Source organism: Buteo buteo, chromosome 12 (genome assembly GCF_964188355.1).
Source record: "Buteo buteo chromosome 12, bButBut1.hap1.1, whole genome shotgun sequence".
Taxonomy (NCBI): Eukaryota; Metazoa; Chordata; class Aves; order Accipitriformes; family Accipitridae; genus Buteo; species Buteo buteo.
The window spans coordinates 28,379,781-28,404,251 of record NC_134182.1 but is presented as its reverse complement, the minus strand read 5'-3'; the positions used below and the strand labels follow the sequence as shown (position 1 = coordinate 28,404,251).

At 39.4% G+C, this 24,471-nt stretch overlaps 1 protein-coding gene across 1 annotated transcript in view; it reads left to right on the top strand.

Moving 5' to 3' along the window:
* Window positions 1-23,071, top strand: part of CATSPERE (catsper channel auxiliary subunit epsilon) — a 35,150-nt gene extending 12,079 nt beyond the window's left edge. Inside the window, 4 exon segments of the mRNA XM_075042185.1 lie at window positions 10,676-10,728; window positions 12,805-12,904; window positions 17,960-18,091; window positions 23,060-23,071. Of these exon segments, the coding sequence (XP_074898286.1) occupies window positions 10,676-10,728; window positions 12,805-12,904; window positions 17,960-18,091; window positions 23,060-23,071 (297 nt within the window).
* Window positions 23,072-24,471: the final 1,400 nt, after the last annotated feature.

The following is a 24,471-nucleotide window of genomic DNA, read 5'->3' as shown; positions in this document are numbered from 1 at the left end:
CTGTAGTTTCAGGGCTGAGTTGGACAGCAGACATCTTAATCTGAATAGGACAAAATTATTTAGACAAACTCCTCTTTCCTTCTTTCTGTAGCCAGAAGAATGAAAAGCACAACAAACCCCTTACAAAGCCTGTTCAGCTGAATAGCCCCTCCACGGTGAAAGTGCTTTCAGAGATTAAGGTATACTACTCAGAACTTAAAAATGTCAGACGTCAGAAGCAGCCACTTGGAGTTCCACCTACAATGCCATTGTAAAAGCATCTATGAATGATAGTGTTTCTTAGAGCAATCTTTTTCTTAACATATGATAACTCCATATTAGCTCTGGATATGAAGGGGAAGCTTCTTGTTATCACCATTAGTATGGTGGATTATGTATACTGTCAAAGAAAAATTAAAGGGCTACTTACCATTAATCAAAGTTCTTTGAGATGTGTATGCCATATGCCTATTCATCTTCTATCTATCTCTGGAAGAGGTCCTCCTAGAGCTGTTTAGATATAGAATTATGGGTTTGAGAGGACTACAGAATATATGGTGTGGTCTCCTTTATGTCCCTATGTGCAAAAAGATGAAGCATGACCATGCTTCATGAATACTGCTCAGGCCATATGGCTTCAAGTACTAACAGCACATGCATCCAGAGTGGCCAGTGTGCCTATGGGGATTATATCTTCAAAAACTCCAGCTAGTGCTGAGTACCTTCTATTTTCTCAGAAACATTCCTGTATCTGAAATGTATACAGTTACCACTGGCATTTCATTATTACTTAAAACATTGTGCAGTGTATAAGTATTTTAGAGTAGTTGATCATTTGGTGAACTAGTTTGTCCAGTCATTGTTTTATTAAAGACACTGGTATCCCCCCTTCCTCATATGAGATCATACATGGTAACACTACTGGAGTCAGTAGATTGAAATTTATACAGTCATTAAAAGCAAATTAAGGAGTTTGCCTTCCTTCCTCAAAATAATGGTCCTTATATCTATACAAAGACCCATCTTCTATCCCCATGACACCCAGATTCTTAAGCAAAAGAATTCCAGTTGACAAAGGAAATGATCCTGCAAGATCCTCTGTTTTTTTCTTCCTATTTTTTTTTTTTAAGAGAGAGTGAGATTGAGAGGGCAAAAGATATGTCTCTCAGCCACTAGGCATAGTGGATGAGGGAAAGGCTGTGTATGTTATCTTCCTTGACTTCAGCAAGGCCTTTGACACTGTCTCTCATGGCATACGCCTTGAGAAGCTGGCATCTCATGGCTTGGACAAGTGCACTCTTCGCTGGGTGAAAAACTGGCTGGATGGACAAGCCCAGAGGGTTGTGGTGAATGGGGTGAAATCCAGTTGGCAGTGGATCACAAGTGGTGTTCCCCAGGGCTCGGTGTTGTGCCCCGTTCTGTTTAATATCTTTATCGATGATTTGGATGAGGGGATTGAGTGCACCCTCAGCAAGTTTGCAGATGACACCAAGTTGGGAGGGAGGGTCGATCTGCTTGAGGGTAGGGAGGCTCTACAGAGGGATCTGGACAGGCTGGATCGATGGGCTGAGGCCAATTGTATGAAGTTCAACAAGGCCGAGTGCCGGGTCCTGCACTTCGGTCACAGCAACCCCATACAGCGCTACAGGCTTGGGGAAGAGTGGCTGGAAAGCTGCCCAGCAGAAAAGGACCTGGGGGTGCTGGCTGGCAGCCGACTGAATGTGAGCCAACGGTGTGCCCAGGTGGCCAAGGCAGCCAACGGCATCCTGGCCTGTATCAGAAATAGTGTGGCCAGCAGGAGCAGGGAGGTGGTTGTTCCCCTGTACTCAGCACTGGTGAGGCCGCACCTCAAGTCTTGTGTTCAGTTTTGGGCCCTTCACTACAGGAAAGACATTGAGGTGCTGGAGCGTGTCCAGAGAAGGGCAACCAAGTTGGTGAAGGGTCTAGAGCACAAGTGTAATGAGGAGCTGATGAGGGAAGGGGGATTGTTTAGCCTGGAGAAAAGGAGGCTGAGGGGAGACCTTATCACTCTCTACAACTACCTGAAAGGAGGTTACAGTGAGGTGGGTGTCAGTCTCTTCTCCCAAGTAACAAGTGATAGGACAAGAGGAAATGGCCTCAAGTTGTGGCAGGGGAGGTTTAGATTGGATATTAGGAAAAATTTTTTTACTGGGAGGGTTGTCAGACATTGGAATAGGCCGCCCAGGGAAGTGGTTGAGTCACCATCCCTGGAGGTATTCAAAAAGCGAGTAGATGGGGTACTTCAGGACATGGTTTAGTGGGCATGGTTGATGGTTGGACTCGATGATCTTGAAGGTCTTTTCCAACCTAAATGATTCTATAATTCTATGATTCTATAGCTTGTCAAAAGATTTCTCTTTAACTTGGGTATGTATATGAATGAAGTACATGTAGATATCATATGAGAAAGATAACAACTATAAGAAAAATGAATTTGAAATAAATACAGTCATAATCTTTTGTAAATTTAAATTACACAAATGTGTATTCTTGCTGCTTTTCTTCTTACAGACTACTTTGGGAATATATTGATAAAAATGAAAAATAACATCTTATTTGCTGCAAGAACTGGCTTGAGAGAATTAGTAAAGCTTCCTGTGTGGATAAATGGAAAGAAAAACATGGTCCTTTAATTGAATCTATCTGCTAATGTATACATGTTATTAATTAATGGTTTGAGAATATACCGCCAGACCTATCCTTTGGAAATTGAAATATTTAGCTCTACATTTAGCTCTGAAGATTCTTACTCAGTTGTAGCTTTTCAACACAGCATGATTTGAATGTCTACTATCTGAACATGGGAGATGAGGTGACATTTTGGTTTCTGATAGCTTTTGAGGAAAAGGTCGCTCTAAGTACATCTCTGGAAGTCTCCAGGCCAAACGTACTACAACTAGAAAAAAGCAGCAGTTATGAAGTTGCTCATGGAATCTATGTTAAAAATGAGGTAAGGTTGGGGTTTTTTTCAAGTTTCTTTCAAATATGAGTTTATTTCCACTATATTTTGCTATATATGTTCATTTTCTGCTGTATTTGGGCAATATTTGGGATAGTCCTTATGTGTATGTAGAAGGAATGGAGAAAGGCTTCTTTCCACATGCATTCACTGCTGTTGAGACTGTGCAGCGGAGTATATGCTCACATAGGTCCATGCAGATTAATTTTCTACTGATATAGCTATTATTTCCTTAAAACTATAAATCAAAATAGCATATTAACTAAGGCCAGCACTCTAAATTTGTGTATTAACTACACAATTCTGCAATATTAATAAGATTTCTTAATAAACATGAACAATAAGTCACATAAGCTGGAAATCATCTACCCAAATTTAGGCATATGGAACACACTTAAATATCTCTTAAGTGTTTGTTAGCTTTTCATCTTGTTTATCTGCCCCATTCCTGCTGCGATGTTTCATTCAGGTGTCTAATGATCCAAACATATCAAAAGTGTCTCTCTTGTGCTTGAACAACCTGCTAATTTAGATGCCTACACCATAATCATAGCATGTTGTGAAGCAACTGCCATTTTGTAGAATTTAAGTCCTGTTGCTCTCTACAAGCTCACCCTTTCCTAAATAGCTCAGAAACAAGGCTCCTTTATCAATCCCATAAAGAAGGCCCATCCACTAGTATAAAAACACTGACCTAAGCATGATTGTTTTGGCAAGGTTTAGGACAGGTCCTGGACTAAAGAGATAGGAAATACCAAAAGCAGATGGTGTAGAGGACAGGTCACATGGCATACGCCTCATCCTCCTTGATGCAGCATTGTGATTCTCACTGGTGATACAGAGTGGGTAGATTGTTTCCAGCTCTATCTCAATGCCATGATGTATCTTTGCAACCTTTCTTGAGACAGATTAATTTCCAGTCATGTCACAGACATCACTGTTTTCCTCTAATATATGTTAGAATGCCTGATCATGTTGTGCAGAGTGTGTTCTTATTGTGTGTGGCAATGTTGCTGAAGGAAAATTGTTGTGGTCTTAGGAGCTATTTCCTTCACTGTGTGGTGCCTACGAAGAAGAGAGAGTTGAGGATGTAGGTAGCTATATAATTCTGCTGTCCAGTGACCCTGGCTCTTTGATCTTCCTTTTCTTTCCTTTGTCTTCCTCACTTTCCACTTCCCACCCTCTCTCAGGGAATTCTAATCCTCTTCTCTGTGCTTCTCCCCCACGGGAGGCTGAGAATGGGGAACTGGCCGTGGTGACTGAGTGCTGGAGTGTTTGAAATAGTGACTGATTAGAAAAAAAGGATTTATTCTTCTTCTGAAGCTGACTGTGGAATGGGATTGGCATTCTGGTAGAGGTGACCAGGTAGCTACCATGCATAGGGTCATGTCCTCTTAAAGACACCAAGTTGTTTCACTACAGCAGTGTCTGCAGTAGAAGCTAGTCATTTCTCTTCTGTGACATGGAGATCTTCAAAGAAAAGTGGAATGTGTGATTCCAAAAAGAAGTTACGCCAAATCACTGAGGGTGTCTGTATGAAGCAAGGAAAAGACAGGAGATAGGAACAAGGGTGCTGAATTGTGAAGTCCTTGCAAGTACACTGCAAGCACAACAGGGCTTTTATTTTCCGATGTTTCAGGAAGGAGCTGCATAGGTAGGATGAGAATAGATCTCTCGGGCGCCTTTTCCAAAGGAATCTGAAGAGTGTAAAACTGCTGAAAGGTTCAAAGAGCACAGGCTTAGTCTTTTGTGCTAGGACACTTGTCTCAACTAAATGAAGGCTCTTAGTTTATGGGATGTATCAACGTATAGTTCAGATATCTAATTTAGGGTAGATGAATGCCAGGTACACTGTTTGGGCAACCTAGAACCACATGAGTAGAGAAAAGATTCAGCCTCTCACTTAACATAGGTACTGTGAAGGACCCATTTGTATGAGTATTACTTATTTTGTAATAAGTTCCAGAAGTGGAATTGCACAATTTTTTCCAATTCCCTGGACATCATGAAGATATCCTTTATCTCAGTAGAAGCGTCACTGTGGTTTAAAGATTTTTATTATTGTTATTTTTTATTCTCTTTTAGACATTCACATTTTACCACCAACCAACTATACTTTAGAAGCCCATTATACAAAGGCGTTGTGAGTATCAGAAAATTTATTCAGTACATGTTGAGCTGATAATGTAGTTTTGGTAAGTGGGAATTAAAAATCTCATCAGTACTACACTAACTGCCCTGACAGTTATTACATAAATTAAATAATATAGTTAATAATGCTAAAGAGAAAATACTGCTTGTTGCTGTAATACATCAAGAAGGGCCATATGTAGCCCACAATGGACATAAGTTACATTAGGGAAAGCAAATAAAATATTTATAAAATATAAAATAGATAATCCTGTTACAAGCGGTTTATAAGGGTCCTATTGACAAAAAACCCATGCACATTTTACCTAATACATAGATTCATTCTAAAGTTTCTTTTCACTGTTTGTTCCAGCTGACAGGCTTTTCAGCATTTATGTTTTCTTGGATGAAAATACAGCTGTTGAACAAACCTACATCCCAAGGTTATATTCACTGATGAGGATCTGGGGTTGGAGATTAGCCTTACATTCCACATATAAACTATGAGCTATTCTTCCTAGAAAGATGCACAAGAGAGAGTACTGAGTGTGGCACATGACTGAGCCACCTCATTCTCTGAAGAAGATGACTTCAGCTACTGTTAAAATAAGCACGACAACATGTAGCCTTAATACAGTGCTACAGCAAAGGACCGAATGGGATTTTTGTATATATAAGAAAGAGAATATGAATAAGAACTAAAAAGGTCAGTTTGCTTCAGTGCACAGTGTTGATAAAGCTGAGATGAATATATTGGTGTCCAGTTCTAATACCCCCCGTTCAAAAGGAATGTAAAAATACTAACAAGGCTTTAGGATCACAAAAATTATCTGGTTAGTGAAGGAAAAGGTTTGCTATGTGATGCCTAAGAAATCAATTTGTTTCATGTCTGATAAAAGAAAGTGGCCATTGCCCTCAACTTTTTTGTAATGCTTGCAACTCTGTGCAAGAAAATGTATGTAATTTAATCTCAGGCTTAATTGTTCCATCAGGTATGCTGCAGGAGTTAGAAAGGTATGGTTTTCCCAGTACACAATGGCCAAATTACTCTCTGTGAGGTGAATGTGTGTGTGTTTTCAGTCTCCTTTGAAGCATCAGTTTGAGCACAGATTAATATATCAGACTACTTGTGAGAGTGTTATTCCACGGATGCATGGGTTGTTGGACCTCATTCCTATGTTTAAAATTAATTACTGTTCCCTGTTATTTCAGAGGCTTCAAGCCTTCATATGTCACTGTCATTAAAGAGATTTTGTTACACAGCTTTGGTTTAGCAGCAATTTAGGATTTATCAATATTTTTGAGGAAGATCACAAGATTGGGTTGTATAATTTTAATCATCAGCCAATTTAACAGAGTGAGTCGATGGAATTTTTTACAATCAAATTTGCAACTTAGTTAAAGATTTGAAAATGGCAAGGATCACCCAAAACTTACAGCAGGGTTGCACACAGATGGAGGTTAAATCAAATCACACACACGCATAGACAGATAAAATGGTTCTGAACCACACAGGCAGGCAAATAGTTCTGAACCAAACTGCCAATGCACACACACAGATAAAACAGTTCTGAACCAAATTTTACACACACACCCACACACACAGAGGTTAAGCTATGATTAAAATTTCTCTCTCGTGAGTTTCATGAATTACTCACCTTTATGTGCTGGCATTCATCAAGGGACAGTCAGTGAACCTCGCAAAATCAGGCCTTTTAAGTCCTCGTGAAATCATCGACAGACGATCTTTCAATCCTTGGGAAATCCACCCCAAGAGGTGTCCCAGTGTCCCAGCTCAGGGGAGACATGGGGTCACACAGCCTGCTGCTGTCCTGGAGAGCTCAGAAGGTCTCTCCTTGGATCACTATTTATCGGGTCTCAAGATGTTTGGCTTCAGTCTTTATTTTATATTCTGGCCACAATTCTTATCATTCTGATACACAATTCAGGCAGCAGATGGCCCAGGTGTGGCCAGAGTGCCTGATGCTCAAAAGTCGCTGCACTTGTAATCAAGATAACAGCACAATGGAGGTTTTCCCAGAGCATGCATGGCTTTTCCTGAGATCTCAGAGTGACCCAGGGGGCTGCACCACCAAAGTCCCAAAGTAGTCACCTAAGAACTGAAATGCTTTAGTTAACTAAATTTACTGTGCTTTCTTCAAAAGAATTGGGATGTAATTAAAATGTCCTGACATACTCAGAAAGCAAAAGTAGATGCCTAATAGTCCTAACTACTGTGATTTGTATGCTTTACTATCAGCTTTCATTTATCTGTTCCCATATTACACTTATATTTTAGAAGTTATTTTGCCAGTCTCATATGTCCCCTTAAATTGGTCTGACAATTGGTAATGAGCTCAGACTCTGTATTGTGTTTTATTTTGAATAGCTTCTTTTGCTTTCCATCCAAGACAAGATTTTCACATTTTCAGTTAGGTGAAGTATCCAGCCAAAGATCTTGGCAAATGATCCATGAAGAAGGTTAAACACTCCAAATGGCCATTCTTCTTTGAGTTCATCTTTGAATCGGCAGTACTGCAACCCATGTTAAAATCACTGGCATTGGAGCTCTTACACCAGGATTCATTCCTTTTTTTTCATCCAGATACTCATTCATTTAGCAGGTATCATCAGACATTGATAATGTCACCTTCATTTTGTTGAGGAAGCCCACCATAGCTTTAGGATACCAGACAATTTTAAAACCTTCTTCAACAATTAGCAAAGACTTTATACTTTGGTGAGCTCTCCTGCAGTCTTCTGAATTCTTCTACCAAGTATCACCCATGAGGATGTCACCGCCAATGACTGAAATGATCTGAAATCTATCAGGAAATCTATCATTGGCAGGGCCCTACATCTTGCACCCCCACCTCCAAAGATACCAAGTCTTGGCAGAAAATACCGTATTTCTATTTAGCTACAGTGGTAATCACCTGTGCCATTGATAGTAACAGGGATACATAAAAAAGCAAACATATTCTCAGTTTGCACTGTGTACCTGGGGAGAAGGACTATAAGGGACTGAATGCCCAGTATTAGTACAGGTATTCCTCTGCTTCCTTCTAACTCAGATTAGCAAATTTATCAAACCTACTTTATGAGCAGAAATTACTTGTGGTTTCTGAGATAATTCTGCTTGTATTTTTCCCAAGCACCTCCATGCAGTCAAATCTGGTTGTTTTCAGGCAGGTAACTTCCCTAGTCACTTTTGTGATGTGAATCCATCTTTGAGCCCTTCATTTAAGCATGTTTGAGTATTTCAGACTTCCTCCTCTCTGCTCCCTCCCCTTAGCATTGCTGTTCAGTTTCTCTTTCCATATCAGTTCGTACCTGTAATGGTGGCAGGATCTCCGAAATGTCTGTGTGGATACGCCATTCCATTTTTTTTCCTCCATCCAAATCAGTCAAAATGTATTGCTTCTCAGCAAGTTACAGAATTCATGCAGCTGATTTTAGCCCAGGATTCAAGGACAAAGGTCTTTGCCTTAGTATACTGGAGTATAGAGCCATAAAGACCCCTATATGCATCTGATGATATCATCACTATGCCCTGCATCAAAGGACAAAGTAGCCTGATTATTCTTTTGTCAGAAATGGTTGATCTTTAAAAGTTTTGAATCAAGCTTCCAATTCAACTCTAATATTCTCCTTCAAGGAGTCCTAAAAATGCTAGTGAACAAACCTTGCCATTTCAGAATCTGAGATCACAGAAGGGAAATACAGTCAGCTGTCTTCAGTACTGTTTGCAAGGACCGATGATTTTCTGTAATTGATTTCTTTATGGAAAACTACAATAGGAGCAACCAGCTAAGTGTTCTGGTTTAGGGCTGCCTGAGTCAACAGTAAGTTGTCTTATGCCTTTCATCTTATCTCAACACAAGCCAGATTTCTGCAAAAGTGAATTCAGATAGGATGTCTGTAATTCTACTTATTTCCATCTTCCTAATTGCAGATTCTACTGCACCTGTTAATGGGTTCAATAATAAACCCAAACCTCCCACGTGAAGTTGACTTTTCTGCATTTACAATGTGGTTTGTCTGCAAACTAAAAAAATCTTTCATCTGTTCACATTTTCTAAGCTGTCTTCACTATCTCACTTTAATTGGACTTGTGTTTATCTATAAAGACCTATTTCACAGCAATCCATCCTCCCAAAGCAAAACTTATTCTAGCTGCTGTATTATTAAAAATGTAACCAGGAAGTCTAATAAAGTCAAACTTGTTTCTCTGGAATCAACAAGTATTTAAAAATTACAGGCTGCCAGGACTGACTCTCATAGTCCCTCAAACATCCACCTGTAATACCACAATGATAGCTGTATTAGTACAGTGGGAGTAAAATGGGACACTGACATTGTAGGTGATGTGATAATAAAATAAGAAATAATAAGTAATAATAATAATAGGTGCCTCTTGCCTCCAAATGAAATGACATTGATACTGCTCCATTTAATTTCCTTGGTGTTAATGATTTATTTCAAAATAAATTCTAACACAAATTCCTGGTTTGGGCAGGGGATTCTTTTGTAGAGAATTAACCAGTGGTGTTCTGTCAGTTGAACTGCAGCATAGCATCTTTGAAAATGCATGTAAATTGCAGCATCAGGTAGGTGCTGTAGCTTGATAAGGTAATTTGAAAAAAAAAAATGCAGTAACAATGCTTCTCAGATTCTTATGAGCAAATCCTGACCCACTGCCAGGAGGATTTCACTCCAATTCATATCCTTCCAGTTAACTGAAATCACATAAAATAATATAAACATTGTCTAAGTAGAAAGGCAGAAGAGAGGAAGTTCACAGTACAGTATTGATGAAAAAGTGTCCAAGAGGGTAAGATATGAAAAAGTTTGTGGACAAGAAGGGAGCCATAGTGTTATCAATTAATATGTATAGTATGATTGAAATAACCAGGGAGCTGCTAAAGTCCTGTGTACAGCCCCCATCAGTTAATATTTAAAATAGGGGAACAATTAGACATGATTTAGGGTTTAGGAACTAACTATTAGACAATGGGGCTTTATGTTCATGTCAGAAAAGGTAATGGATTGTGGTCTGGTCAATAAACCTTGAAGAACTGCTTGGAACTGCCAAGATTAGGGAAGAAGTAGGTAAAAGGAAATTTCTACAGGGGGAGATTGCAACCACTGACTCATTGACCACCTACTCAAATGATACCATCTACTCAAAAGAAGACAATGAAGGAAGAAGGCAGAGTCTGCGCACTAATTTACATGAGGGGCGAAGAAGAAAGAACCAATCATTCAGGAAAATAACAATGAATATGTATTAGTTAAGTGTATAAATGTGAGGATTTTTGAGACAAGGGTGTGCTGTCTTGAGACAGGCACCCATTGATGCACATCAATGAAATCAATTTGAAAATACCTTGACTCTCTGTGTTATTGGCTTGCACACTGGGTAAATGAACCCTGTTTGTGGGACAACAGTAGTACTGAACCAGTATGCAGAATTGGTGCAATAGTCATTATTCCCATTAGTAGTGACCAGACTCCTCAAAGTGCATTGACAAGGTTTATTTCTGGAAGGTTTCCTGGGTAAACAAAAGTTGGTATTTTTTTCAGGTATCTTCTATTTATGTTGACTGCTCTCCAGGAAGGCCTATTGTTGTTGAGATGTAAGTTTTAATCATTTATTTACTTCTGGGTAACTAGTTGAAATAAATGCTGACATAGTGGTATTTTTAGCCTCATATATATCACTTCTTAGATTTTTAAAATGTTTCTTTTGCTGCATAAAGGCATAAAAATAATTAAAATGTTTATCTTTTAGAATTATGTACAGACTTATATAGCTTATAACTTCTGAGGAAAAAAAACTATCAAGATTTTTTTAAACATAAACTATCCAACTTTCCATAATATTATCAATTCTCATCATCATCCCTGGGAAAGCCAGCGTAATGTAAGTATCCTTTATCCTGTCTTGGGGCAGTGGGATGCAGAAGATGATCTTCTGTGGTTCGTTCAACCTTATTTTCCTGTAACTCTCTGAAATGTTCAATCCATGATTGGAAGTACAGTATTATTAACTCAAACTTCATTCTTGTACTGAGACTTCTGACATATGAAAGAGTTCAGGAAAGTAAAAGTATAACCAATAGATCTCTTTTACCTTTAGAATTAATTTGAAACTAGCCTAAAATTCATCCCCAAAGCCAGCTTTTCATATTTTCTTGAAAAATTCATATCCTTAGAAAATTCTGTAACATCCTGAAATTATTGGGAAAGGTTTTTTTGTGAATAGAGTTCAGAATACCAAAATAATAGATGAAAAATTATTGTACAAATAATGATAATTCTTAAAGCATAGAATAATGAAAAATCATTTGCATGTTTGTGCATGAAGTATTAAATGCAGCTAATTTATACAGATTATTTTTTTCTTTGTCTTTTAGATCTGTAGATGTCATCTGTGAAAAACATAATTTCACTACCTACAAAACACCTGGGTAGGACACTGTATTAACAGCCCGAAGAAGACTAGGCATTTTGGACATACTGTCATATGAAATAAAGTGCTATATTTGAATATATATCACTTAATATAAAATGAGGCTGTTCTGATTAATGTTCCTACCATCTTTTTCTTTTGTTACAGTACAGACACAGTACTTGTGAACTTAAAGTGAACTAGTATTCTAAGTATCTTCTACCAGAATAGCCTGATTGAATCAATGCAGAAAACTATTGAAATATTGTTTTCTTTTCTGAGACTACTCTCTGAAATATCTGCAAAAGCATTATCTGTACCTGATCCCAACAGGTTGATGGGCATTTGCTGTAGTTCAGACTTTCACCTTTGTACTGTTAAATGAACAGTGTAAAGAAACTGGGGCCTGTAATTTTTCTGTTATCTAAATTTTTAGTTACTAGTTCTGGGCAATGCTGATAGCAATAGTTGGCTACAAATCTTTAGAAACAAGTGTCGGTTTTAAGTTGATTTTTAATAACATAAGTTTAAACTGTATAGTGGAAACACTTGCTACTTATGTTTGTAAGTCATAGAGAAGAGTGGCAGGTTGAAATGTTTCTGTCTAAACAATTGACATTATGTTATATCAAGATAAATAAAAATAAGAGGTTTAATGATTGTTAATGTTTCATTTCATTAGGAAATTTCTGTGGAACCCAACAGATGAGGACCAGGTAAGAGTTATAGGTTCCATTCTAGTTGTGCTGCATATGAAAAAGAGAAACAGTGTGACATTCAATATCTGACTAAAACTTCTCCTTTTTTAGATAGCCTATTAAGACTGGGGTAAATACGGTTGCCTAATGGAACTTCATTGTGAAGAGTATTTCCAACCTGTTACTTCCTTGTAAGTAAACTGCTGATAAGCTGTGAGGCACAAGGAAGACTTCTTCTACCAAGATCATGCAGGGATGTGAAGCTGCAGAAAGCATCCAAGTCCAACAGCAAGAGTAATGTTATCAAATCTTTATGTTCCTTCTCACACATAGTACAGGACGCTTTGGTTTCAGTGGGTATTGCTGCACCACATCAGTGCTGTAATTGCAAGACACCTTAAGATGCCTTAGGGTAAAACGTCTTGTCAGCACACTGCATACCTGTCTTACCCTCCACGGTGGCAGCTCGACATGCTCACTGATCCATACACAGTTCTGAATACAAAGGCTGTTTGTGTGCTTGTGCTCTTTTACTGGGATGTCACATTCCACATGTTTTACAGATATGATGGTGATTCATATGTTAGAAATGTTGAAGCAAATTTTGTATTATGGGAGATGAAAGGCAGAACTGACTATGGGTACACCTCATTAATGAAAGAAGTAAGCCATCTACTGAGAATGTAGTTTAAATGTTTTATGCATAATGGCCTACATGCAAAATATGACTGTTCTTACACATGCTGAGAACTCTTTAGTCTGAATGGATGTATATAGCTGCATAACATTTAAACACTTCATATACTGGACTTAACATCATAGACTATTCAAAGTTATGCATGTGGGAGGTATCGAAATAATACAGTAAACAGAAGAAAAATGTGCCCAACAGAATATAGTTTGGGAAATGAAACGTCAAAAATCACTTTGAAATTTCAGACTGCCTTCTCTCCAAAGAGAAAAAAAATTATATGAACTAATCCACATGGTCATCAAAAGAAATTCTTCCTGATCTATTTATATTTAAAATTAGTACATTGCTTCCTTTTTCAGTAGGATGGCAAAGGATATTTAAGCCAGCTCCTCATGGACATATAGTGTTACAGGAACTTTGGTAGCCTCCTCTGACAGCTCAATTTGTGAAAGAACTCTTTGACACTCTTCTATGTATACATATACAGCTATGCTGGAGGTTTGGACATGATCCTACTTAGTCATTTGCAACCCTGACAAATACAACCATCTCTTAAAGATAAGTAAATCAAATATACTGAAGCATGATGCCACATTTTCATGTACCATACTTTCAAATGATACATATTTAAAATTCACATTTTTAATCTGTTGGTTTGGGTTTTTAAATTTGTGTTTTTAACAGGGAGGTTGTCTGTATAAAGCACAGTCTTGGCCCATGATGCTTAAACAAAGTAAAAACTCTGCATTGGATAAAATATGGGGACCACAGGTATGAAAATGTATGTTTAGAAATAGCTGGTGATAGCGTGAATAAAACCTATTGTTATCTTACTTCATATTCTTGCATTACTGATATCCTTGGAGGAGGGGGGCATGATGAAGCATTGACAGGGTGCAATAAAGCTTATATGACAATATTGCATTGTTCTAACCATAAAATGATCTAAAAGGATAATTTTGTGCTGAAAATACATTATCAGCATTGTTAGTTATTATATTGCAAGAAAGGCAAAGGTATCACTTAATACTCAGTAAAGCATTCTTTGTGGTCAACAATAGGAATAATTGAAACTCTTGTAATACAGAAGAGTGGAACACAAAGAAGAGTGCTAGACGGGAAGCCAGAGGGGGATTATAGAACTAAAAAACATTCCTCAAATGCAAACAGACACCAGGAAGCTGTCAGAAGAAGAGTGGGTACAAGCCAGTGGAATTAGAATAAGCAACAAAAATTGTGTTCATCCTTCCTGAAAAATAAAGGCAAAGAATGAGTTCGTTCTTTCACACAAGGCTGGAGTATCTGGCTTGAAATTTCTGCAAAATCTTGTCTTCACTGTGTTGTTCAGAGAGACAGAAATTTGTTTGAAAACCTCTCCACATGAAAGCCAGAAACAGTTTTGTTAGCAATGCCAGTTTGGAAAGGATTCCATTTGGATATCCTATTTATCAGTAGTTTCCTTGGCATTTAGGTCAACTTCATAGCGTTTATTTCCCATCTAAACAAAATTGTTTCACAGAACCCCAAATTTGGGCTTTTGCTTAAAGAGGCAATAATGACATTACAATTCAGTAAGCATTTTTAGTAGTCTGTCTATCTGTGGTCTTGATACTAGAAATGCAGCTATAGTTAAATTTAGGGTGAAATCTATTTCATCATTACCATTACATCTGTCTGTTTAAAACACTTCTACCATTAGAATATAATTCTAATAAAAACCATGCTGCTTTTATGCATCAACTCATATTTAAGAAGCCTGACTTATTTGTACCCTTCTCGTTGCTAGAATCTAATCTTAATCACAAATACAACTCTGGATAAATTTAAATATCTTTGTAAAATAGTTTTGAATCATAGATCAGCCCAGGTTGGAAGGAACTCCAAAACCTCATCTGGTCCAACCCTTCATGGGAAAGGGAGCCCAAGTAATCTCATCTAGTACCATGTCCAGTCACATCTTGAAAACCTCCAGCGATGGGGACTATACCACGTCCCTGGGGAGATCGTTCCAGTGAATGGTTGTTCTCACTGTAAAACAATTCTTTCTTGCATCAGGATGAAGCCTCTCCCAGTGCAACTTGTAGCCATTGCCCCTTGTCTTCTCCATATGGCTCCTTCTGAAGAGAACTCTTTTTGCTCAGTATTGCTCTTTTTGCCTTATGTATCAATAATATTATTGATATCACATTCTAGGGGAGGCTTGGCTTTCAGCATCAGACTCATTCCTGATCATATGGTTAGAAGAGCTGATGTACACACTTCCCCAGTTTCCTGCCTTTCATAGGAGATTGTCAAGGTAAGGTAGGATGAAGACAAAGTGGTTTTGCTGGCCTTCAGCAGTCTAACTTTCCCTCAGCAACATTGGCTTCAGGATCTTCTGAGACTTTCAGTTTACAGGACACTTCCATTATTATTATTATACCAACTTGCAATATGTCTTTCCACTTAAAAGCTTTTCATCTAACTGTTTGGATGTGGATGCTAATGGGGTTAATATAACCTTGCTCTTACCAGTGAGGAACATTCTTGTAAACAGGAGAAAGGAATCCAGAAGATCTGTTGAGACAGGCAAGTTGAAAAGGCTTTCAGCTCACTATTCATGAAGATAATATTCCCCATTATGAGCTCTACTCCAAGCAGCGATTCTTTACTATCTATTCAAATTGAAGAGTTTTGGTCTCTCGGTTAGCTCTGCTAGAGCTCTGATAGCTCTGACAGCTCATTTCATGCCATTTTTTAGCCAGGCACTATTAGGTTAAAGTTTATTGTATGTGAAGATTAATCTGCTTTTCCCACCCTCTTGATGGTAGACTTGTGAAGGAGAAAATCAGACTCAATTCTCCTGCCAGAAAACTGTTCTCTTAATGGAACCTTAATTAAATTTCTGCATCTTTTAATAAGAAAATCCTTTGAGTATGGGACTACAAACCTCTTCTAAACCTGTCCACTAGGACTACCTCTTCAATCACCATTACCTTGGCCCATTAGTGTAGGTGAGAGTCAGTTCCTCATGGCTGACCTTTTTTCTAGTTTTCTATGAAGATAACATGACTTTTAGAATACACATAAAACTCTTACCCAAAATTTTATTTTACTTTTATTTAGTCAGGAAAATGCTTGCATGCATCTTTTTTCCTAAAATTCATTCTTCCGCAGAAGCAACCCTTCGCATCTTTTATGTTAGTGTACCCTCTCTATCTACATTAACAGGATGATTTTCTAACAGAGCTTACATACACATACCAATGGTATGAATATAGACATGTACGTGTATTGGGTTTGTGTGGCCAGGTTTTGGTAGTAGGGGGGGCTACAGGGGTGGCTTCTGTGAGAAGCTGCTGGAAGCTTCCCCTGTGTCCGACAGAGCCAATGCCAGCCGGCTCCAAGACAGACCCACCGCTGGCCAAGAATGAGCCCATCGGTGACAGTGGTAGCGCCTCTGGGATAACACATTTAAGAAGGGAAGAAAACCCTGTGCAATTGCAGCTGGAGGGAGGAGTGAGAAGGTGTGAGAGAACCAACCCTGCAGACCCCCAGGTCAGTGCAGAAGGAGGGGAGGAGATGCTCCAGGCGCCGGAGCAGAGATTCCCCTGCAGCCCGTGGGGAAGACCCTGGTGAGGCAGGCTGTCCCCCTGCAGCCCAGGGAGGTCCACGGTGGAGCAGATCTCCACCTGCAGCCCGGGGAAGACCCCACGCCGGAGCAGGTGGGTTCCCGAAGGAGGCTGTGACCCCGTGGGAAGCCCGTGCTGGAGCAGGCTCCTGGCAGGACCTGTGGATCTGTGGAGAGAGGAGCCCACGCTGGAGCAGGTTTTCTGGCAGGACTTGTGACCCTGCGGGGGACCCACGCTGGAGCAGGGGAGGAGTGTGAGGAGTCCTGCCCCTGAGGAGGAAGGAGCGGCAGAGACAACGTGTGATGAACTGACGACAACCCCCATTCCCTGTACCCCTGCGTCGCTGGCAGCGAGGAGGTAGAGAATCTGGGAGTGAAGCTGTGCCCAGGAAGAAGGGAGGGTTGGGGGAAGGTGTTTTTAAGATTTGGTTTTATTTCTCATTACCCTGCTCTGGTCAACTGGTAATAAATTAAGTTAATTTTCCCCAAGTTGAGTCTGTTTTGCCTGTGATGGTAATTAGTAAGTGATCTCTCCCTATCCTTACCTTGACTCATGAGGCTTTTGTTATATTTTCTCTCCCCTGTCCAGCTGAGGAGGGGAGTGACAGAGCAGCTTTGGTGGGCACCTGGCCTCCAGCCAGGGTCAACACACCACAGTACATAGAGACAATACATCTGGAGAAACTCGGAGGAAGTAACCTCACTTTATGTTTGCTGTTTGATTAGATTTCCATTGGAAGCCATGCCAGGGACCCACAAGTTTTATGAGGTTGAAAGAAGGTAAGGAGAATGTACGAACCGTGAGATCTGGGGTTTTCACCTTCAAGCAGCCAAGCTGGATGGGAAAAAACAGAGTATGTTCTGTAATAGCCACAGAACTAATGCTTTGTCCTGTCCAGGACTTTCTTGTGCAGGACTGTACCCATAATTATGAAGCATCTTCATGCCCCTTTCAGATTGAGGAAAATATTTTCTGAAGGTTTTCAGAAATAAATTCTAAGGCATCTTCCAAGTGCTCTATCTATTTTATATTCTGTCTCTTCTGTCTAGTAGTATCCTTAAGGTCTGTATAATAGAGACTGAATATGGTAAACTGAATACAGACTGACTTACAACTGTAAGGTCACAACATTCTCTAAGATGATGTCTTCAGCAGAAATACAGTTACTGTAAGACTGATATATGTGTTTGGTAAATTATTGGCAGTTTCTTAGTAGGTCTGTCAAGGGACTGAATTATATAATTTATGTTCATGTGGACATTTAATTTATGCTCAATTGAACATTTATGTAGCAGAATCTATTAATTTTCAGCCACTACTTGCACATAAAAAAACCCACCACACTGAATCTGTGTTTAATTGCTTTTCAAAGCTAGTTCAAAAATAAGTAACTCTTTTATTGTTTCTTTTCAGAATTACAGATCCTGTTTTGTGTTTCATCAGAACAGTACAAATGAAGGACTGCATGAGTGTGGTGGTGCATTTTTTCCCCCTCTCTGGGCTGATCTACAAACTTGGGAAGTCTCGCTGGGCCTTCGCATAAGTGTAATGAGTTGGGCGGTTACGCGTCCCTTGACTGTATCAAGAACTCTTGCATGGCTAAGGCAGGGGGTCACACTGACCATTTCAAGGACTCTTGCTGCCCCAGTGGAGGCGGGGGACGGGAGTAGAGGTAATTTGTTCTCTCCTGACAACCTTGAGACATATCTCAGTCCTCTCCTAACCGCCTTGGAGCATCCCGTATCTGAATCTTAACTCATTCTCTGACAGATCTGGAGCCTTCCTTATCTCAATCACAACTCGTGTAATGGTACCAGCACAACTGGAATCCCAGTAATTTGCTAATGACTAAAGCCAATCATCTCCTGAACCTATAAACAGTGGTATGAAGTAAAACCCTTTGAGGTCTCCTGGGCCGCAGCGGGCTGCGACCAGCATTTCCCTCTGAGTGGGACACCTCTCAGAGCTCACAAACTTTTCCGTTTGTGAAGATCGGAGGTCTGTTGCCAAAAGCCGACAAGACTTGGGCTGATACTCTCCACTCCTGGAGGCTCAATCCTTGGCCTGTTGAGAAAGACGCCAAAGCATTTGATGTGAATATTTTCACTGAACTCGAGGGGAATTTTTAACAGCTGTACCTCTTTTACTTGCTTATATGTATATCTCTTAGTGTCTTTACGCATGTGTGCGTACTAACCTGAATATTCTATAGCAAGTATATTACAAGTTATTGCTTTTCCAGTCTATACTTAAATTACTGTCGTGAACTTTATTCAACTGTCAGTGAATCTCAGGCCACTATTATAATTTCTTTAGATATAAACCGTTGACCAAGTCCAAGACTAGGAGTCGATTCAGCTGCACCCAGACTCTGACAGGAATTTAGAAAGCAAGGGGGTCTCTTCTGAACCTCGTGACTCAACGGAACAGTCTCCTCTACCTTTTCACATTCCTGATCTCTGTACAAATCATGAGAAATCAATTCTAACTCGATTTTCCTTTGTGTGTTTCTCTTTTACCCTATTGCATCTTTGGTCTCTCTGTATACATAATTTTAGTTTGATTCTGACTTGATTTTCCTTTGTGCATTTAATCCATGTATTAAGTTGTCCTGGTTTCAGCTGGGATGGTGTTAATTTTCTTCCTAGTAGCTGGTATAGTGCTGTGTTTTGTGTTCAGTATGAGAAGAATGTTGATAACACTGATGTTTTCAGTTGTTGCCAAGTAATGTTTAGACTAAGTCAAGGATTTTTCATCTTCTCATGCCCAGCCAGCATATATTGTCATATATTTTGGGAACATAGATAAATTCCAATAAGAAATCAAGAAAATAAACTGGTATGTTCACATTTCCTGGTGGCTTACTTCTATTAGGTAACCTTACACTTGAAACCAACTAGTGTAAGGTTTCACAACCTGAAAAAAGGTCCTGGCACAGGAGAGAGTTCTGGTTTTTCTTCTCCCCTCCTTTCACATCTGTTTCCTTGAACCACCAGCACAGAGGTCAGATGGAAAACAGTCAGGACTGCTTAATGCACTGCAGCTTCTGCAATGTTCCCTGCTTACACTAAGCCTCCAGTAAAGAGAACAGTTTTCAAGCTTTTTCTAACCTCTCTCAAAGCCGTAAATGTTCCCTCATATCCTGATCTTTGCAGAAACATGTTACCTCCTGTTTACACCTCCACAAGCCCTGCTGAACTGCTGGCATGACTCTTGTAGAAAGTGCTTTTTCCAAGGCAAAGGACACATAAAAACGGGTATTTACATGCCTGGATGCTCCCAAAAGTTTGACTTTAGTGCAGAGAAAATAATTGTAACTGCAAATATATTAAAATTGACTATAATGTACTGCATTTTGAGTGTTACTTATAACTTTAGAAGGTTTTGAATAATGTGAATCATTTAATAATTCTAATCTTCTTATCAAGAACTTAAATTTTTCATTAAATATGTAAGAATGGGTGATTCTGGGCACTGGACAGTTTCATAAGATTCTCTGGTTTTGCTCTCAGCTGTGAAAATAACCTAACAGGGCTTTTTTATGTGTTTCAGTTTTTGCTATTTAAAAGCATTCTTTGCAGTCCGTACATATGGTGTAATTGAAAGGTAACAGCTAGTAGACATTTCTAAATATTATTGTTATTTAATATATTAAATTATTCTTATAGTCTTATTCTATTATTTTATTATTTAATATGTGTGAAATAAACTTGATATTACAAAAGCATAAAGACAAGATACCATGTTCTTGTTCTGTGCAGAAGATTCACAGATAAAGGCAGAAGAATTTATCCACACATTTTTAATGATGCAGTTTCTCCAGAATCTCTATTTGAAAGCAAACAGGAAGTTTGCCAGCCTGTCAAACCTCGCTTGCTGCAATCCAAGTGTTCTTACAAGATCCACAAAGCTAGACACGTCCCTTTCAACTGCTTAGACTAATTTCTAGCCATTAATATTAGTCTTGCAGTAATCATGTTCTGCAGCCTTCTGGTAAAAATAGAGGATTTGCGTGGATGGGAATAAAAAAAAATTTAACATTCCCCCATTATCACTTCTCCAACATATCCAGAAACTTCAGAGAATTGCTTTAGCCAGGCTTACAACTTATTTGACTAGGTGAAAAGCATTCAGTGATACTACTCAGATCCCAACTTGCAGGCCTCAGCGTGGTAAACCAGTGGATACTACCTGCTTCTCATTCCAACTTCTGTGGTATTTTATTTTCTGTGTTCTGTACAAAACATACCTGGAGTTGGAAAGCTTTTTAAACCAAATGAACTTCTAAGGACCCCAGTACAGTCACCTCTTATTAGGAAAAGGCTTATTCTTGTTCCTTAATCAAAGGAATTGCCATTGACTGAAAAAGTCAATTACTGTTGGCTGAAAAAGCAAATAATTTAGGTATTCCTATTGGATCCTGAATCGTTATGACCATACAGATTAAAAGAAATCCCTAATAATTAACCAAATAAATATTGTCATGAGATACTGTACTTAGTGAATATACTGCTAGTATGAAATCTGAGATATCCTTGACTAATTAAGGCAGGAATCTAAAAAGTAATTGTATTTTAATCCTATTTCATCTGCATTTCAGGTCAGGTGGACCTAGAATTACGCTCTATTCAGTCACCAGGCTCTTCATCTTTTCGGTCATCCTTATCATCAGCTACAAATACACTACTACTAACATACAAACAATACTCAGTTTTCAAGAGAACTAGGGCAAGACTTAAAAGACAGGTATCTTACTATCCAACATACTAACGGCAACCCATAAACGACTGGTCAACATATGGTGTCATTTTAGACAGCTGAAATATTGTTTATTAATGTTTTTATAAGCACTTTTTGTATCTCTGTAATACCATTTAATGTATTTAGTTTCAAAGATAAAGGACACAGCACTGAATACAACTTTAACCGATTTGTGAGTACAGGTCAGTGGTGGCTAATAGCCTTTAACAGACACCTTTCAAGCCAAACTAAGTTAAGCTACAGTTTTGAGCCTCATGCTGGGGTTAGCCTCACCTTCTTACAGCTTTCGCTGACCTACCTAAGCTATTAGCCTATCTTTTCAGTGACAAATCTGACAGAAACATGTATGCAAAATTTCCACTCCATCCAAGGGGCTGCAGCCAATTCAGTTCCCATAATGAGCGCCACAGTCCACAGAAGGAGTATTATATGTTCCTGAAGATATTTTTTTGATACTACATGTTTTACTTCTTGTTTAACAAATGTTAACTCTATCTTTAAAGTATGTATTTGGATTATATATCCTCTCAAGCTTATTCTCTCCTTCCATATATAAATGTGAAGGTTACAATACTTGTTATGTTGTGTCTTATTTGAATCTATTTTTTCATTCTAGCTGAAGACATTTTTGCACTTCTAGTTAGAATTTTCTTATTGGCACGTTAAGATAGCTTGTAAAGCTTATACTGTTAATGGCAATTGTTCTGTTTGTCCTAAAATAAAGCTCCATAGGTAAATAAATAGTTGAACTTCTCATAATCGCTTTGTTCGATATTCAGAGTTTATGAAAATTTTCATAAAGATTATAAAAGCTGTCGAAATCTGGCACGAAGAATACATGAGCATTTTTAATCATTCATTACTGATTCATTTTGCATGATTCACATCCCTTCTATTTCAGTACAGTTTGTACCAAGACAGAAATCAGAAAAAATCAGAAATCAACTTTGAAATTTCACCTCCAGTGAAAACAGTCTGTTCCTACTGAACATTAGGTCGGTCTTCCCTTAGGAGAGGACAGTCCCATGGGCTGAAGCATAGGTGAGAACCCTGCAGTTCCTTCTGGAGCATTTGCACATCTGTGTTCCACCTTAGCTGCGTGTATGCCAAACGCAGGAGACACACAGGAGGTGCATAGCAGTATCTGTGCAGGGTGCTCTGCATCGCTCTGTGAATCTAAGGTGCCTTAGTCTTCTCTCAGTTCTCTTTTATGGCTGAAAACTGGTGCTCCTCTAATCTTGACTATCTCTACACCTTTGAAAACTAAACAGACAATGGCATTTTCCATAAAGACAAGAAACCAGACTGTGCTTTAAGTGCATTTCTCCCATACAAGGATAGGAAAATATCATGGCATAAAGTAAACGTAGTACAGATTGGTAGACAATGATTTTGGTTTGTGCTCTTCTCTGAGGCGATTTTCAGTGTTCCTTTTAAGGGCTCAAGTAGCTTGGCTTTCAGTTTTACAAGGCAGAAGTCCCTGGGTTCACACACTACACTTCTTTTGTGGTAACAGTGATCACTATTCATCTCTGCCCCTTTACCAAATTGCCAAATTGATCTTAGTATCTTGGAGTATCCCCATACCATACTTTCTCGCTCTCCAAACCACTCAGATAAATACAAGCTGCTATAAAACATACCATATAAGGCGTAACTTTCTGCAGTATTCATGCATGCTTAACATTGCTTCTGGCACCTAGCCAATCAGTGTCTTTTTGCTCAAAAGAACGATTTTCCTGTCTTTTGCAGGTAACTGCATGAAAAGATAAACTGCGTCACGGAGGAAGTCAAAGCTGTAGTACTGTTTTAGTACTCTATGCAGTAAGTCTAACATTTAAAAGCCAAAATTCCATTTTTAAGTCAAACGACACTTTGGGGCTTTATTCTTCAGCTTTATTAATATAATATGAATTTTATTTCTCTCTCCTGTCAACACAGGCTAGAAGATATGTTTTCCTCTCCTTTTTCTTCACAGTGCATCTTGCAGACAGGCAACGAACCGGAGAGAATGAGGACTAAGTGATTCACTAGAAGTCATCCCAGCACCCTATATTTCTTTCTAGATAATGCATACTGTTGGTTGGAAACAGAGTCCCTGCCTTTTCAGATAAGGTTTTTGACCCCTCCAGTTTTTAAGATACAATCATATTTTCCTCAGTATTCCCGACATAGAAGCAACTTTCTTCCCACAAAACTTTTTCATTTATTAACTACCAGCTTGTTTCCTAGCTGCCAGCCAAAGGTGCAGACGAAGAAAGTGACCCAAAGGAGTTCGGCCATCCCGTCCACAGGTTTACTGTTTCACTGGCAAAATAAGGCATTACTGCCAACAGTCCTCATACGGCTAAGATGAGCCACAGGTTCACACACCAGTCTCTGAGGCGTTTGAATTTCATATTCTGGCAACCAGTAGCCAAACCTCTGGTTAAGTTTTTGCAACAATACTAGTTTCCTCTAACCGAAGATCCCTCCCCAAAGCAGGAAATAAACTGATGCTTCTTTAACCGTCTGCACCAGTTGTGCTGCAGCACTGGAGGGACGGAGCTGTTCTGCACACAAAGTGGGAGCGCAGGGCTCAGAGCTCAGCAGCCAAGAGGAGTTTTAGCTGAGAAAGAGGGTCTAAACATCTAACATCTACACATCAGCAGCCAGAAATGACAGTGGAAGCCAGAATACCCCTGGGGCGGTACGTCCTCCTTCCTGCAGCACCTTCGTCTCAAGGGCCCATCCACAGCCCGTTGTGAAAAGCACCTTTTTTTAACCTGCTGCAAAAGGGCAGCAGTTGTCTGTGTAAAATTGAATCTGCACCTCAGGTTAGCTGCTGGGAGAGAGAGTGCATCTTTTCTCTTGTTGATGGTTTTAGCAGCTGGAGTTTTGTTTTGCTATTGCTTGGCAAGGTCATACATAAGGTTACTTCAGAAGGTTATACATAAGGTTACCTTGCGAGGTTACACGCCAAGGTTACACCACCACACACCGAAAGCGTTTGCAGCCTTAGAAGAGGCCATGCGTTCCCCAGTACCCGCGCGTGGGTGATCTGCCGGCCCCAAAGGCTCAAGCGCTCTGGTAACGCCTGCCCCAATGCCCACTCTGTGCCCGTGGAAGAGACGCATAAAATGGCGGCGCCGCGGGACGCTCCCCGCACGGCCCCGGCACAGACT